At 44.4% G+C, this 17,558-nt stretch overlaps 2 protein-coding genes across 2 annotated transcripts in view; one reads left to right on the top strand and one right to left on the bottom strand.

Moving 5' to 3' along the window:
* USP34 (ubiquitin specific peptidase 34) overlaps nucleotides 1-6,679 on the top strand; it is a 101,029-nt gene extending 94,350 nt beyond the window's left edge. Inside the window, 10 exon segments of the mRNA XM_031058274.1 lie at nucleotides 228-332; nucleotides 457-581; nucleotides 1,588-1,740; nucleotides 2,645-2,768; nucleotides 3,468-3,547; nucleotides 4,116-4,256; nucleotides 4,383-4,529; nucleotides 4,916-5,075; nucleotides 5,533-5,733; nucleotides 5,736-6,679. Coding sequence (XP_030914134.1) covers nucleotides 228-332; nucleotides 457-581; nucleotides 1,588-1,740; nucleotides 2,645-2,768; nucleotides 3,468-3,547; nucleotides 4,116-4,256; nucleotides 4,383-4,529; nucleotides 4,916-5,075; nucleotides 5,533-5,733; nucleotides 5,736-6,007 — 1,508 coding nt within the window. The 3' untranslated portion in view covers nucleotides 6,008-6,679.
* A 2,455-nt stretch (nucleotides 6,680-9,134) lies between these two features.
* AHSA2P lies at nucleotides 9,135-14,447 on the bottom strand. The gene is made up of 7 exons (XM_005422628.2): nucleotides 14,095-14,447; nucleotides 13,377-13,491; nucleotides 12,140-12,228; nucleotides 11,816-11,938; nucleotides 11,208-11,309; nucleotides 10,385-10,436; nucleotides 9,135-10,197 (listed from the first exon to the last, which is right to left on the bottom strand). The coding sequence occupies exons 1-7, from the start codon at nucleotides 14,212-14,214 to the stop codon at nucleotides 10,022-10,024; spliced, it is 777 nt and encodes a 258-aa protein (XP_005422685.2). The 5' UTR covers nucleotides 14,215-14,447; the 3' UTR covers nucleotides 9,135-10,021.
* Between the last annotated feature and the right edge of the window lie 3,111 nt (nucleotides 14,448-17,558).

Below are 17,558 nucleotides of genomic sequence, written 5' to 3' on the forward strand. Positions count from 1 at the left end.
GCAGAGGTTCTCCCTGTCCAGGCTGGCCCCTGCCTGGTGGTTGCTGCAGCACTGAGCAGGGTCTCTCCCAGGGCAGAGGTGAAGGGAGTTGGGATGGAGTCAGGGGTGTCGCACACATGGCAGAAGGGATACGAGAGAGAGTTTGCAAATGTATGAACCTTAAGTTGAACTGTTTGCTGTTAAGAAATAACAATTTTGTAATAGCAAAAACAACTTTTTGTTTGTAGATGTCCTCAAGGAGCTTGTACTTTTAAGTCCTCATGATTTCCTACATACTCTGGTTCCATTTCTACAGCACAATCATTGTACATACCACCACAGTAATATCCCAAGTAGGTATTTCAGTGATTGTCTTTTGAAGTTCTCTTACACTGTTATTTCTCTGTCCTGTTCCTTGCTGATGTCAAATATTGACCTTTTTAATATATCCCTATTTTATCTGAACTTACACTACAGTGTCTCTTGGACCTTATTTTCCATGTCGTGAAAATTTGAAATTAATAGGGGGGAAAAGCAATATTCGTCCTCCACGGCCCGAGCTCAACATGTGCCTCTTGCCCACCATGGTGGAAGCCAGCAAGGTATGTAAACAAGTGGTCCTAGAAAGAATCATTTCTCTGTTGTTTTCCCATTTTTATAAAGGTGTTGGCAGAATCCAGTAGCTCAATGCATTTACCTTTTCTTTGTAAACAAAGCATAATTCTTCTTCAAGATGTGTTGTCCTCATATACTCCATTCTAGATGTGCACTTGAGAAGCACCATTTCCCTGCCCTTGGGGATACACAGCTTCATACTGCAGGCACCATAAGGGTTTGGGCCTTGTGGTAGGGAAAAAACCCATTGCACACATTCTGGTAGTTTCCCACTCTGTCTGTGGCATTTCTAAAGGAAATTGAGGCGCCACCCAGGGATTGTTTAGATGGGTTTCACACTACTTCAAGATTTATTTCCAGACAGCCAAGGAGACCCCGCAGGTTCCATTTTAGAGTCCATTCAGCTGGGGCTGAGGCATAATCTGCTATTTGTTTGGGTAAAAACCAGTGCCTGAAATGTCATAAAGGGCTTGAAGTCTTTTCACTTTCCATTTTCCCTTCTGTGGGCTTCCTGATGGGATGCCAGCTTTGGTGGGGCTGCTCCGTAGTGACTTGCCACATCCCGTTGTTACAGCTGCAGCAACGGTGGGATTCAGCTCACGTCACTTTGCCTATCTAAAAGGTCAGCATCCAGCTCTCCTGGGGCTCCTCCTGGGGCTCCTGCCATAAATAGTTACCCTGGGAAGGAGAGGAAGAGCTCCCCTCCCTCCTGTCCCAGGCACCGCGGCGTGCAGGGAGCAGCAGTGACTGTAGATTTTAGATAGCTAAAGTCAGGTCAGGTGAATCCCACCCAAAAAGGAATATGTATGGACAATCATTTGAAGCAGGAGAACTGGTTACTTGCTGTCCGGTAACTGTGGTTCTTCAAGATGCTTTGTCCACACAGATTCTGTGCTCGTCCTGCTGTGCTAATTCCGAGTCCTGTCCTAGGGGATTCTTTCGGGTGAAGGAATTGAGTGGTGGTTGAAGCCGCCATACCCCTTGTGCCCTCAGGTACAGTGGTCGCAAGGACACACTGGGTGCAGGCACAGCCCCAGTGGACACAGCTATTCAGAAAGAATCCAATCTCCTGCACATGGGGCCTATGTGCACGTAGATGGGAATCTGTGTGGGCAACACATTTCGAAGAAGCACGGTTACTGTAGGGTAAGTAACCCTTCTTTTTTAAAGCTTTCAGAATGATGCTGTGTCTATTTGTGCACCATCAAATTGACTGTGTTTGAAAAGAGAGGTAGAGAGCCAGAAATGAAGTGTTTGAAAAGATGGTAGAGAGCCAGAAACTGCCTCTAGTGGGTTTCCCCATCGTGCATCCAGAAGTGACACTACATAATGTAAATATGGAAAGTTGTCATGTTACGTGACAGTATTTCACCCTTTATTTCCAATTCCTAATACATTAGGAAGGAGAATATTTTTAAAGCTGTGGAACCACATCCACAGTCACATTGCCCTGTGGGTTTGCATGCTTGTTTTTCATTCAGTTGCTTTGTATAAGGTTGCATTTTTTTGCTTGAGTTTTAGAGGTTTCCTCGTGGCTCTCTGATGCCATTCCTCTGGCTGATGCCACTTTAAGTTTATGTATGTCCAAAATATTAAAATATCCACATATGTGTATCATTGGGTTTGAGACATTCATGAAAATTCTGCTCTGAAGCTCAGTCTTGAGAAAATTCTGATTTCTACAGATCACAACTGACAAGCTGTGATTGCAAAAGCAGCAGTGTTTATATATTGAGGTGTCTGTATGTGATACAAAGTTACTGTGTTCTTTTCTTCAAGCCCTGGTATTTGCGCAGCTTTGCACGCTCTGGGTGCTGGCTCAGAACCCTCCAGTAAGATTTTCCTGGCAGGAATTGCACTGCCATCCCTCCTCCATCACACCCTGGTGCTTGCCAAGGGCTGGCTGAGGAGGCACCTGGAGGCTCCCAGTGTTCTCCTGTAGCCCAGGATGGAGCATGGCAGGGCAGGGGGCAGGCAGGGGATGCTCAGGGCACTGGGAGCTGTGGCTTTGGTGCCTTTGAGGTTAAATGAGGCTCCCTTAAATCTGCAGGGCAAGGACGATGTTTACGACCGGATGCTGCTGGATTATTTCTTCTCCTACCACCAGTTCATCCACCTCCTGTGTCGGGTTGCAATCAACTGTGAAAAGTTCACTGAAACTCTAGTGAAAATGAGTAAGTATCCAGGTGAAACAGCCCCAGGATTTTGTGTGTGATAGCTCTGAGTCCTTCTGCACTAAGTTTTACATTCAGAGTTTTTAAGGAAAAGCAGAGCTTGTGAAGCTTGATGTGTTTTGAGTATTATTTTTATCCACAAAGCATTTAATCTGTGTATAAGAAAGTGCAGCCTTACCCACAAGACTGAAATGTTTTGGGCTTGTCCAGAAAAGAGCTGAGGTAACCACTGAGAATTCAGTCTTACTGTAGATTTGGAGTTTAATACAGGACTCACTGAGGCTGTTTCTGGGTGATTGGCAGTTTAAATGGCTCTGGATCACATCCTGAATCCTCAGCATCTCAGCAATAGCAATTAACTGACAATATTTTAATTTTTGTGTTCCCACACAACCCCAAGGGCGAGTTCCTCAGAGTGCACAGACCACAGTGTCACACCAATAATCTCATCCAAAGAGCAATGAGAGAATGTCCTTTTATCCCCTGAATCACCCATCTCCTTGTTGTTTGTCACACTGTCCCAAGTGTTTATTAAATGGACTGTGAAAACCTCACAGACACTACAGCTTTCTGATCATACAGAATGCTTGGAGTGTGATCCTATAAAATGGCAGGGCACCTTGGCACTGCTTTTCTGAGGAATTTGCCTGTGTCCCACGAAGTTCTCCCACACTGACTTGTTCCCTCATGCCACTGCAGGTGTCCTGGTTGCTTATGAAGGTTTGCCTCTTCACCTTGCACTCTTCCCCAAACTCTGGACTGAGCTGTGCCAGACTCAGGTAAGAGCCAGAACCAACAGAATGGAAACACAGGCAAAATACACTGAATGTGGAACAAAGAGCCCACAGCTCTAACTGGTGGGTGGTGTTCAGTGAAATACTCTGCCTGTGTTACTGCTGTGTCTGAGAAGCCCTGCTAAATGAAATATAAAAATCTGGTAACTTCTGATTGCTCCCTGTACATCCCCCAAAAGCTTAACAGAGCAACTCCCCCCAGTAATGGTGGTGGGTGTGCAGAAATCCCCTCATGCTGCCTCTGAAATTCCAGCTTTTCACATAGCACGAACACTGGGATGATGAAGGAAGAATGAGGAGGTGTCAAAGTCTGGGTGTGATTGCAGAGGAGCCTGTGGTTGGCTCACAGATCAGGAGGCTCTGTCCCTGTCACACACTGCTGGGGATTAACTGGCCTTTCTGGGGAAGGAGCTTCATGACAGGAAAATGGGGAATAAGAATTGTCAGTAATTGATTTGTACCATTTACTGGCATCTGATAGAGCTGAGCTGCTCCTCAGTGGGCCTGGCTGCAGTTCCAGTGCTGACTCTGCCACCTTCTCTCTCCCTGCCAGTCTGCAATGTCCAAGAACTGTGTGAAGCTCCTCTGTGAAGATCCAGTTTTTGCAGAATATATCAAATGTATTCTGATGGATGAAAGGACCTTTCTTAACAACAACATTGTCTACACCTTTCTGACACATTTTCTCCTCAAGGTAAGTGGTCTTTTAGCAATAATTATTACTCCAAGGAATGCAGGCATTGATGCTGCTTCCTTTTTCGATTCTGTTCTCACAGTTCCAATTTTTTGTGGCTTTAAAAACAATACTTTGTTTCCACAGGTGCAAGGGCAGGTATTTTCTGAAGCAAACTGTGCCAACTTAATCAACACTTTAATTACAAACCTAATAAATCAGTATCAAAGCCTAGAATCTGACTTCAGCAACCAGAGAGTTGAAATTTCCAAAGCAAGCTCTACATTAAACGGGGTGAGTGTTTTCTAAGGAACACGAGGCAGCTCATTTCCTCCAGAAACTCCTCAGTGCCCTGTGCCAGGTGTTAGGCGCTCCCTGCCCCAGGTGAGCTCCCGGAGGGACCATGGCAAGTTGGGAATATTAACCTGGCTGTGGGGAACAAAGTGTTAACAACTGCAGGAGCATTAATGGTGGGAGTGCTGTAACCCAGCAAGGTTTTGTGTCTGAGCAGGGCATTGTCACCTCCAGGACACATCTGTGTTCAGGTCAGCAGACAGATCCAGAATGGGATCTTTGGGCTGCCCAGAACATGAAGAGCATCTCCTTATTGCAGTCTCTGTGTGCAGGATTCATCAAACACCAGTCTGAAATAAGCCTCAAGTTTGTTTCTCTGTTTCCAGGACCTCCGAGCACTTGCCTTGCTGCTTTCGGTGCACACTCCCAAACAGCTCAACTCGGCCCTGATCCCAACTTTACAAGAGCTTTTAAACAAATGTAGAGCTTGTCAGCAACAGAGGAACTCATTACAAGAGCAAGAAGCCAAAGAAAGAAAAACTAAAGGTTTGGTGTTGCACTAACGAGCCTTCTATCAAATTAATGTAATGTTATTTCATTATACAAAATGTAGGGTGGGCCATTCCCTGGCTCCAAATCCCAGTAGTAGACAAAAATCCCATTTAATGATGGAGCTGAAGTTTGTGAATGGCACAAACTCTGAGGAGATGAGTGTTTGCTGAAGCACTGTGTGGAGCAGGGTGGGGTGTGAGCAGCGTTCCTGAAAAGGTTTGGTGTTGCACTAATGAACCTTTTATCAAATTAATGGAATAGGTTATTTTGTTATACAGAATACAGGGTGGGTTTAGCTCCAAATCCCAGTAGTACAGGAAAATCCTATTTTATGATGGAGCTAAAGTTTGTGGATGGCACAAAGTGTCTGTGAGGAGCTGAGTGTTTGCTGAAGCGCTGTGTGGAGCAGGGTGGGGTGAGCAGTGTTGTGAGCAGCGCTGTGTCCCCGCAGATGACGAGGGAGCCACGCCGGTGAAGCGGCGGCGGGTGAGCAGTGACGAGGAGCACACTGGTGACACGGGTGACAGCAAGGGCGAGCCCCGCGAGGCGCTGACCCCCAGCAGCGCCTCGGACAACGAGACCCGGGACTCGTCCATCATCGACCCCGGCACGGAGCAGGAGCCGCCGTCCCCCGGCAGCGGCTCCGGCCCGGGGGTCCGGCGGCGGGGGCCGAGGAGGACCCGGAGTTCCCCTCCACGTCCATCTCGGCGGTTTTATCCGACCTGGCGGACTTGCGGAGCTGCGATGGCCAAGCCTTACCGCCCCAGGACCCCGACAGTAATTTATCAATCAGTTGTGGCCATTCCAGAGGACTTTTTAGTCACATGCAGCAGCATGACATTTTAGACATCCTGTGCAGGACCATTGAGTCTACGATTCACGTGGTCACACGGATATCCGGGAAAGGAAACCAAGCTGCTTCTTGACATTAGATGGAGCATGTCTGCTTTTAAGTCTTCTTTTTTTTTAATTTTAAAATCCTTCTTCCCCCAAAAAATGCTGTTTGTATAAGTTTTGCTTATTTCTGTTTTGTGCTTCAGTTTGTCCAGTGCTCTCTGCTTGAATGGCAAGATAGATTTATATGCTTAATTCTTGGTCAGGCAGAACTCGAGATTATTTTTTTTAATTTTATTTTATTTTGCATCTACCGTACACTTTCTTAAAGGGCAATCAGATAATGGCTATGTTTTATGTAATTAAGAGTTCACTGTAGTGGCTTTCATTTAATATGGCTGTCTGGGAGACAGGGCCTCCTGGCCCTGTATGATGTAATTTAAACTTATGGCATTTTTACTGTGTATAATATGGTGTCCTCTGTGCCAGTTTTGTACCTTATAATCGAGGCAGATTGCCTCAGATCGCTGTGGTTCTTATTATCAAAATTAAGTTTACTTGTATACTAAACAACCACAAGAAATTTGATTCTGTAAAGAATCCTCTTTAGCTGTGGCCTGGCAGTATATATATGGTGCTTTATTTAACAGAATACCTGTGGAGGAAATAAAGCACACTTGATGTAAAATTAATTGTTTTATTTTTATTGACATGATCAATTGCTATTCTGTGCACTTCATTAAACTGATTGTGATGACTTTTCATTGGTTTATAATATGTTGCTTCAGTCTTTGGATTTCTCAGCAAAGAACTTCATAAGTGACACAGCAGCAGAGAGAAAGGATGAGCAGAGCTCAGATTTGATGGAGATTTTGGTGCTTGTTTAGTGTGCACAGTGTTCAGCCTCACAGTGGACAGGGACTGGTGCTTGTGTTGGAACCTGAAGTGCTGTCAAAAGCCAGGGGGACTTGGCATCTCATTTCCCTTATTTGAACATCTCTTGTACAATTTCTCTCCTGCACCATTTACAGACTTCTTTTTTCCCTCTGCTCTCTCTGGCTGTGCCCCTCACTTTCTGACAGCTTCTGCACCCCTGGAATGACTTTATCATCCCTCCCATTATACTCCCCTGTTATTTCTGAGTAATACCAGTTTCCTATGTGACCTTTTGGACTGTCAATGCTGCTGGTTCCAATATCTGATTAAACTCCATTTTCAGCTTCATTTTCCAGTTGCTCATTTGTTTTTCTATTGTCTTCATCTGCCTTGGTCTTTTTTCTTCAAAGTTCTTTCATTCCATCTACCCTTCACTGCAGTTTTGCATCACTTGCTTCTCCTTGAGTCTGTGATGCTCTTGCTCCCTTTGAATTTACTTCATTGGTTTCAATGTTCTGTAATTAATTTGTCTTTCAAGTTTAAAAATTTATATTTGTTTATTTAGCATTTTAATCCTGCATTTACAGACACTGCTGACACTGGTAAGTGCTTAAGTTGGTATCCTCATTATTCAAGTATTAAATACTTATGGTTTTATTCTCTTTAAGAATAATTTTATTACTTTTTCTGATTAGCTTTCCCCAGATTGTAACTCCAGAGAAATCAAACAGCTTCTAGTCACAGTCAAGACTTCTACATTCAGAATTTTTCTGTCAAGGAAAACATGGCCTATGGACGAAAACCTGAGCTTTGGGTGAGTAGTTTTCTTAATTAATCAGCCTTATCAACACTGTGCATTGGGATGGTGTCTCAGCTGCTGCCTGTTGCTTTATTATTTCATGAAGGATACACAAATACTGCACCATTACTCATGTCAGGATTAACAGAAATATGATTACTCTTACTGCTCTTCCCTTACCTCCTCATTTCCCCCTTGAGGATTCCTGCAGTTTTTACACAGACTTTTTTTGCAGTAGAGTTTTTTGAACAGAAGTAAACAATACCTGCACAAAGGTGTTTTCATTTTCCACAGCCTGTTTCCAGGTGTTTGTCCTCTGTCTCCCTCACCTCCTGTGCTCTGCCAATCATTATTTCTTCCATTCTAATCCCCTTCTCTCACTTTAGATCAGTTTTCTGGTTTGTATTTTTCTGCCTTTAAAAATGTTCCCTTATCCCACCTTTGAAAGCCCTTTAACCCTGAACCCTTTAATCTTCCACTGGCTTCCTCAGACTCCTTGAAAGCTTTGATTTTCTTCCAGGTTTTATCCCATCTCCCATTTATTATTACTTATTTCTACCTCCCATTTAACCCCTTCAAAACGAAGCTTTTAAATACCTTCTCCATGCAGAGGCAGCCTCTCCTATGGCACTTGAAGTGCTGAAATCTGTGAAGAATTTTGCCCATAATCTTACAAACCACGTCTTTGCCATTGTACTGGTTTTCTCTCTGTCTTTTTCAGAGAATTACCATCTAACATTTTTAACTGGGAAGTCCAGGAGAAATTTTAGCACCAGATTTAGAGGGGAATGGAGCTGCTGCTCCTCGTTTTCCAGGGGGTTTGGCAGCCTCACACCTGGAGCAGGGACTGCAGCACTGGAAGCACAGGTAAGTCCTGCCTTTTTCTAACACCAGTGAGGGCAGGGAGACAGGAAAACCAGGGGCTTTCACTCATGAGGAAGCACAGTTCCCTGAGAGTACTGGGGCTACAGTTCAGTGTTTGAAGGAACTTGGAATTGCACAGAACCACCTGCTCTCAAGGATTAAATCACTGAAATATCTCTTCAGCTATCTACCCCTAAACCTGCTGAAGCCTGAACTGTCTTAGCCCTTTATTTCCCTTTGTCAACCCTTACCCTGAATCATTTCTGGATTCAAGACATCAGGCTTTTCTTCCTTGAATATTGAGGGGGGCAAAGGTAACTAAATTTTGAGCATTCAGAAACAGATGCTAAGATAGAACATTTCTCAGGAGGCTGCTCCCCACCCAGCGCCTGGACAGTTAAACAGAGCCCCCAGGGAGTGCTCTGAGCCTCTCCTGTCCCTGTGGGGACTTTGTTCTTTGCACCAGCACAGAGCTCACCTCAGTTCAGAGGGGTTACCAACTGACTGCAAACGTTTCAGGAGAGCCTGGCCTCTAGCATCCTCTGTCTCCTCAGGATGATGGAAGCTTTTTGGGTGGTAAGGTTGCCATGTGTTGGCATTCTGTAAAAATAAAATATACAGGACTTAACTTCTAAGCAACTTATTTAGTGTGGCAGTATCAGTTTATGGAGAAGATCAGCTTGATGTAAAGTCATATTTTTATTGAGCCAAGCATGTTTTCCAAAAGCAGCCTGCCCTATTGTGGTCAGATTGTTTCAGATTGCATATTTCATTTGTACATTTTATTTATAAAGCATGTAAGACCTAAGTCATCCTTGCTCACCTCAAGATAGTTGTATTAGGAATTACAATCTGTTCCTGTCCAAATTCTCTTTACAGTTGTTCTCTTTGAGGTACAGCATTGCAGAGGGCTGTGAATCATTTCAGTGGAAGGTTTTACAGAACTGCAGAAAGAAAGCACTACTACTGTTTGTTTCTTCCTAAATAAATGTCACACCGAGGTCAAGGAAGGGAGTACAGTGCATGCAGACCTACTAATTACATGACATTGTTAATTATCTTCCCTAACACTGCAGCTGCAAACAGTCTGCAGTTAAAAGCATCTAGCAAGTATTCCACAGAGGCTGTAAATGATACCCCCCATTTCTTGAAATGGATCAGCAGTTTTGTAATCCCTTGCAGCTCACCTCTGCTGGGAACTCCATCTCCTACAGGGATTTAATTCTGCCACTTGATACACTGAATATTAAGGAACTGGAAATGCTTCTATTGGTGGTGTAGCTCACCTACCTCTGAGGGCAGGGCTCACTGCAACTGCATCATTATCACTCTCAAGTTCCAGGCAAGCAGAACAGAGATCACTGTCCCCAGGTAAAGCTGTTGATGTACATGGTCTGACTTGCCTCTCATTCCCTAAAAACCCATAAATAGTGCTTAAACTATGTACAGTCTCACAGAAGTGGGTCTTTATTCTTCCCACAAATAAATTATATTTTTTCTTTTTTTAGAAAACCAAATGTTAACAAAGTATAAAAAGTAATGCCCTAACAAAACTACAGTGCTGTTCTCATTCCATGCTGTCTTTTGATTGCTGCAGTAAAAGATGTATTTCTTCAAAATACTGCTTCTTCCAGCATTGTCTTGTACTCTCTTCATGGGAGACAGGGACCCCTTTGCATTCCAGCTCCAGTTCCGACTGAGCCGCCAGGTCCTGGAAGGTCAAGGCCACAGTTGCATAATGTTCTGAGGGAAGAGAACAAGACCCTTCAGTCAGGAGCTTTTTACAGAAAAATTTGCCATTTGTTGCTGCTGATTCCCTCTCTGCTCTGCCTTTTTCACAAGGCCAGGGACCAAGGGATGTGCAGCCCAGGCTGGTCCCTGCCAGGACTGGTTCTTCTCCCTGCACTACCAGAGATCTTGGAGAACTCACCCTCAGGCCAGCTCCTGCACCGCCACTTCAGGACAAGTCTTTGGCTTGGCACCTGGGGAAGATAAGGAGGTTCTCCTTGTTAGCACCTGAGAGAATTCCCATTCCAGTTCTCCCTGAAACACAGGGAGAGGAGCAGCATCTTATGGCATACTGGACACATGCATGTAAACAAGAGCAAGGCTGGGGTCTGGTTTTTAAAATAAAAATTGTTTTCATGGAGCTCTCAGCGTGCTGCATTCCACTGTTCTCTTTCTGCTGTGGGAAAAGACCAGGACTCACTGGGTACTGCACATAAAACATTGATTTTCTTGCAGGAAACAAGGACAAGCCCAGTTTTCCCCACTGAAATTTCAAAGTGTGACTGAGTGATTGTGTTACACAACCCAGCCTGGCCCAATACACAAGTCAGGCACTCCTGCAGATGAAAATGGTTTTTAGGACATTTCAAAAATGCAGCTGAGCTCTTAATTATCAGGTTTTTCCCTTCTATTTGCACCAGCATTCAGTTGGGACAGGGTAACACTTGCCCTGAATAGAACAGAGATCATTTCCCCAGTTAAAAAGAGGGATTGGGTTGATAAACCTTAAACCTTTCTCCCTCCTCTCAGTTACGAAGAATTGTGCTGGGTTTTCTGCTCCCTGTGCAGGTCCTTAGGTGTGTTCAGCCCCACACAAAAGAAGACCAAGTGTTTGGCTTTGAAACAGAGGAACTGAAATACTCACCAGAGAAGCAGAAATTCACAAATTGATGCTGCTTTTTAGCTCAGAGAAGGAGCCACCCTCCCTTCCCCTCCCTTTTTAAAGCAGAGCAGGAGCTTTTTACCAGTTCTGTGTATTCCCCACTGACACAGCCGTCAAACATTTGGAGTTTGCCTCCTTTCTCTGCTTCAATCACAGCTGGGCACTTGGAGAACTTCTGCACCAACTGAAAAAAAAAAACCAAACACAAAATGCACCAGGCTGGGAGACAATGGAGGGGAGCTGCAGGAATTGGAGCCATTTCTGTTCCCAGAGGTGGCCCTGGGGTGGTAATTTAAAGTTCCCCAATACCAGCCCAGACTCCCTTAAAGGACACAAACCCAAAATTAGTGATTGTGTGTTTCATACCCTATAAACAACACTATCATCACCTCCAGTAATTAATCTACTTAAGCTGTGGGTAGCAGCAGTGCCATTACTGAGCCCTTCAGACTCCTCAACAACACCAACATCAAAGAGCAAAGCTTTTGTTAAGGACAGCACCCAAACCACATAACAATGCAGCCTCACTTTGTTAAGGGAACAACTGGCAAAAAAAGTTCTAAGGCAGCCTAATAAACTCTCATTAAATGGAATTTGTACTTGACACTTGATGTGTTTATTATTTACACAACTCTTCAGCAGTATCAACAGCCACATTCAGTTAAAATGCCTCCTGAAAGCATCACTTACTTCCTTCTTTGTGAAGATGCTGTAAACTTCATCAGCTGGAGAGTTGAAGACTTCCCTCATATGTATCCTCACTGTTGGAATTTTAACTCCCACCATATCCAGAGCCTGTGGTGTAACAGAGTCCTGCAAAGCAAAAAAACAGTCCCAGGAATTAGAATTAGTGTGAGATCTTGCCCTTAGAAGTGCTGGCAGGGCAAGGGGGGTTTGTCAGCTGCAGCTTCTCAAACACAGGCTGTGAGCACATGGAATTGCACACTGCATTTCCTCAGCAGTTTTACTGCTCAGGAGTCACTGAATTCAGAGGGAAGCCTGAAGCCAACACACCTGCACAGGGCTCCCACTTGGTTTTCGCTCCGTGGCCCATTCCTGACCTACAGCAGCTTTTGTTGGCAGAATCATTCCCAAGGTGAACTCTGCAATGAAGAAAAGCACTTTTCAGTGTGAAATTGAGCTGTTCAACCTCCCTGACATTCAGATACTCAGTGAAGATCACCAAAACCCTGGAGAATGGGTAAAACTGGGCAGGACATAAAACTCCATCCAGCTTCCCCACTCTTATGCTTCCATGAGGAACAGACCTAACAGTAATTTCCCTTCAAAAGGCTTTTCCAAGTTACCTGACCCCAAATCAGAAACATCTGCACAGACAGATGTTCAGATCAAAGAGAAATAACACCCAAAAAAATTCCTGTAAGTTTGGCAGAAGGCTGGAGTGAAACTCGGTACAGAATGGAGCCATCCCTGCCAGAGGCTGCTGCCCTTTGAGTTTCCAGAGTTAAAGAATCTTTGGATACCCTAAAAATCATACACAGTCATTTCTCAAGCCAAAAACTGGTGGATCTAACTTGGGAAAATTACACAGCATTTAACAAAGAGGTAATAATTTAACAAACACTTCACAATCAATCAGAGATGTACCTGATAACAATTTGACTACAAGCTGTAAATGCATCAATTTTTTGAGCACACTTTCCTGGTTCAAAAATACCACAGTTCCAAAAAAAAAAAAAATTTAAATCTAGTTCACCTTTGGTTTACAAGAACAAGTGAAAATTTATGAATTTAGTAAATTTAGGATAATAAAACTTTAGAATCTCAAACGATAATGGTAAGCTTAAAGATGAGCAGAGAATGAATTTGTAAAGAACAAAACTAAAGACAGCATTTGAGACATTCTAGAAAATAAATAATTTAATTAATAACTAAAACAAAGGGACACAAAAGTAAGGCAGCAGATCAGGCAAGGAAAGCAGTTTTTTAAAATCAGGCAACAAAAAGAAATCCTAATATTGGCCAGAGCAAGTAGGGCCAAGCTGAGCCCTGGCAGGGCCTGTGTGACCCAGCACAGCCTCAGTCACTGCAGAACCTTCTGGACACGGCCACCTTCAGAGCAAAACACATCCTGAGTGTCAGGACTGACCTAACTCAGCCCAGCTGGTGACAATTAAAGATCACACCAGTACAAACCCAGGGGTCTGTCAATACCTGAGCAAGCTGTTCAGGAGAGGCACCTGCACAGAACACTCCCAAGGTGCTGATTGATGCCCCTGGTTCCATTTACCTGTTTTAAGTGCTTTCAGGTAGTCCCTCAGGGCCTCTCTGACTTTGGTGGTTCCTTCAGTTCTCATCAGTTCCTTCAGAACATCACCTTCCCCTTTCTTCTTGCTAACATTTATCTAGAAACAGAAAAACGACAGCATTTATGAGAGCCCAGCCATGAGCCTTTGGGATCTGGCAGCAAAGGAAAGCGTTTGGGTTTTGTTTACTATGCTCAGAGGACAGCTGCAATTTCCAGTTCATGATCTTGGGGGAGCCAACCTTTGCTAAAAGTAAGTCCTCTTAAGACATTAAATAAATGTAGTATCTCCACTCAGTCTAGTTCAGCCAAGAGCTGCTTCTCAGCAGAGGCTGAAGGATCTGTGGGAGCCCAGTACCCACCATTATCCAGAGATTCCCTGAGCTCTTAGGGCTGGGAGTGGTTTGCTCTGTTGGTTTGGGGTTTTTTTTTTAAGACTACAAGCAGAGTTCTTCTCAAATTTGTAGTTTAAATATTATCACAATCAATAATGAGCAAAGCAAACTGCACATTCCTCATTGGTTAATTCAAGAACAGAATAAGGCATTATTCCAAGTATAATAAACAAAAGCATGAAATAAACTATCCAGAGAGTAATTACCCCACTTAATAACTGAATAAATCAAAATATGATGCCTAAATGTTGATTAACTTTATTTAAGAACTGTGGACCTATAGAGCCATACCAGTGTTGCACACCTACCTCTGTATCATCTACCTCATTTTCTTCTGACAGGTTAGGAATTTCAACAGATCCCTTATGTTTCTCACCAGACTCTTTCACTGTACCTGTATTAACATAACGAATTCTTAAATGCATCATTAAAAACTATTTCCCCCACAGCAAGAGTTTTACACTTGGAACTCATTTGTACAAAGGTGTTACCTGAAGGGAGGTGCCTCAGGGCTGATTTAGAGGAACTGAAGAGCAACCTGAGCCTCTCCTGGGAGCTGTGTCCCCGTCCAGGTGCACCAGGGAAGGACAGGGAGCCAGCTGCTCCCTGCACTGCTCTGACAGCCTTCACAGCCTGTGCATGTGAGGGTGGGCAGGGGAAAATCATCTCCTCCTCCCCTGAATGTGTCTGCTCTGGATTCAGGAGCTCCCTGGAACGCTGACCTTGCCCTCTTTAATGGTGTGAAACTCCCAACATGCAGGAACGTTACCAGGAAACACACACTTGTATAATGGAGAGGATACAATTGACATTTTAAAAATAGGAACTTGAGGTGCACAGTCAGAGCACTTGATATCACTTTTAACCACTTTACAATAAAGAGTGAGCAAAGACAGGAATTCTGCTCCACTTGTGATCCTTCAGGGCCAAGGCCCACCCCACTGAGCTGCCCGTGCTGCTCTGCCTCAGATTACACGGAAGGATTGAAGTGAAGGTCTGAGGCTTTTTTTATTACACTGAGGACTCTTCCCCCTGGCCTAGCACAAGTGCTTTGTTATTTAAATTAACTCACTAATTAGATGACGGTAAAATCTCTTCAGAAAGCAGCGAGAGAACCAGGCAGGTCTGTCAGCTCAGTGCCAGAACATGAAAAATCTAACAAGGTGCTTCATCAGCAAAACTCCCATTCCAACAGCCCAGGGCTGAGCACGACTGCACAAGGGAATTATCAGCGAGGCAGATGCAGATAATTTCTGGGGAAATCACTTTCACACGAGCCACCTGGTTCCCCTGGCCCTGACCATCACTCTCATTATTTCAATGACTGCCCTGAGCCCCCATGACAGAACCCAACTGGCTGAGATCCCAACAAAAGCCCAGGTGCTCCGGGCATGGAGAGGAGTGCAGAGCTGTTGTACCAACGTACAAAGTTCCTCCCCACTCGGGTCTGGGGCAGGGAGGGATTGCACAACACACAGAGCTGTTAATGCACAACCACACAGGACAGCAGAACCAGAGCTTGGAGCCTCCCAGAAGAACCTGCCATCAGTAAAGCCCTGGGAACTGGTTAATGCCATCCCTGGAACACTCCTGGGCCCACAGAGCCACCTCAGGGTGCTGTTCCCTGCCCTCTTCCAGCAGCAGGATCAGCACAGGAAAACCACACAACGTGCTCTCTGCAGACAACAAAACCCAGCTCGTTCTTGGCTGCTCCCCAGAAAGGAAGTGCAGGCGTGCAGGAAGCAGTTTTGGGGAGCAAAACACAAACCTGACTTCAGTCAGCTAATGCTACCAGCAATTTTCACAACTCCTAAAATAAAGTTTCACAGTGCCAGTGTCTGTGCTGGGCAGCAAAGTCCAACCAGAGAACAAACAGAGCTGGTGGCTCCACACAACACAGGCAGAACGTTGGTGCAGCTCTGCATTTTCACTACCACTGTAATGAAAACAAAGCTTTGCTGCCTTTTTATCAATCACTCAAATTATGTGGTGGAATTTCACTGGAATTCAGTAACAGAACTGAGAATAAATTGTTTTTTGGTTTCCTGCCAGTCCAGTGTGAAGCAGAGATCACAGGAAGAGCCAGCTGTAACACACTGTTGAAATACCTGCTTTAAAAGGACAAACGTGTTTCCACAAAGCTTGCACCACAATGTGGAATGATCCATTAAAATCCTCAATACATCCTCTAAAAAATGACAGAACAGCCATTTTTCTCAATATTAGTGCCATTAAGTACACTCAGTCCCTCACTTTCTTGTTTCTTTCTTACCTAAATTGCTAAACACAATGTTTTTCCTACCCCAGACTTTCCAAACCAGCTGCAAATCTCAGGGTTTTTATCATTTGCCCTTACATACCCACCTTTTAATCAAAGTTTCAAGTCCTAGTTATCCTTGAAGACTTGCAGAACTAATTACAGTTTTTTAGTTCAACCTGAACTCTCACTTCTAATTTAGAGCCCTCAAAACACACAACATGATGGCTATCACAAAAAAGAAAATCAAATCATCAGCCTCTGGGGTTTTTTTTTTAGGATTTCCTGTGTAGTAGCCAACTCACTTAAAATGAAGCTCTCAAAGCCATGATTCACTCAGCATAGCAAAGTCAGAGCTGTCTCTAAACACTGACCAGCATGAACACCTTGGAGAGAAACAGTTTAGAGAGAACTTGCATAGAAACACAAACAAAATACTGTCTGCCTGCTTCTAACTTTATACTCTGAAATAATCCACACAGAGCCGAGCTAACCTCTCTTTAAAGCTTCAGGTGATCTTAGCTGAACTTAAAGAAGTCAAAAAATTGATTACAATTATTTTATCTACACTGATTTAAACTGCACAAGAGTCTTAATATCTGCCTTGTTCTCTGTTAACATTTACACGACAACTCTAAGTGTGCTCTCAGTTTATAACACACTTGGAACATATAAAACGACCTAAAACAAACAACAGTACTCAGTTTAAAGTCCCCTCTTATTGTGGGTGCAGAATTCCAGATCTGTCCTGGTCTCAGCAATATTCCAGCCAGGCCAACTTCCACACCCCAGGGCTGAGGAATAAGGACAGTATGTGGGGAAGCACAGCCTGTCACTTGGCACTACAATATCCAGGGACAGTTTCCTGTGCAGGCTCATTCCATCAGCTGCTCCTGCTTCTTACTCCAGTGCAAGACACGGGCCACAAGTTGCTGTCAAGTTTTAGGCATTTAATAAACAGGAATTCCTTAGCATCGCCAAAAGCCAAACTGCAAACAAAGAACTTGTCATGGGACAAGCACAGCAGAGGGCAACTCCAAGAGCTGGGACTGCAAATGGTTACGGCACAACAAAAAAATGCATGGGCACAGCCCCCAAATAATCAAAAATTATTTCTATTTCCCACTAAAGAGTTTTATCATCCTCCTGAAATTGGTAATCCTCAATATAAACTACAGTTCGGTTTTGGAAACAGCAGTAATGTGACATCTCCCAGGTTTTCCTGCTCCCCAGGGCACGGAGGAGCACACAGCTGTAATGTGCAGCTGGAATTTGGGCACAGTGTCACTAAAGCAGCCCCGCACTCTGCTGTCAGTGCCACCACAATGCAAGCGTTCACTTCTTGCAAAGCCAAGTGAGTAACCCGCGCTGACAGCCCGGGGACGCAGCGCTGAGGAATATGCGGTGGGAAAAGCCTGGCCGAAGGGGAAAGCCAAGCTCGGGTTTCAAGGTTATTTAGGAACACGCATTTATCCCGGCCGGGCCCACGTGGCTCCCGCAGCCGCCTCCAGCCCC

The sequence above is a fragment of the Geospiza fortis genome, unplaced genomic scaffold (genome assembly GCF_000277835.1).
Source record: "Geospiza fortis unplaced genomic scaffold, GeoFor_1.0 scaffold275, whole genome shotgun sequence".
NCBI lineage: Eukaryota > Metazoa > Chordata > Aves > Passeriformes > Thraupidae > Geospiza > Geospiza fortis.

What these genes read in the sequence shown, in the direction of transcription:
- AHSA2P (XM_005422628.2), bottom strand. Translation starts at nt 14,214, where the DNA reads ATGATGCATTTAAGAATTCGTTATGTTAATACAGGTACAGTGAAAGAG. An exon ending in ATGAGGTAGATGATACAGAG is followed by an intron (nt 13,492 to 14,094) that starts GTAGGTGTGCAA and finishes TTCTGTTTCTAG; the next exon opens with ATAAATGTTAGCAAGAAGAA. An exon ending in CAAGTGGGAGCCCTGTGCAG is followed by an intron (nt 11,939 to 12,139) that starts GTGTGTTGGCTT and finishes TTTGCTTTGCAG; the next exon opens with GACTCTGTTACACCACAGGC.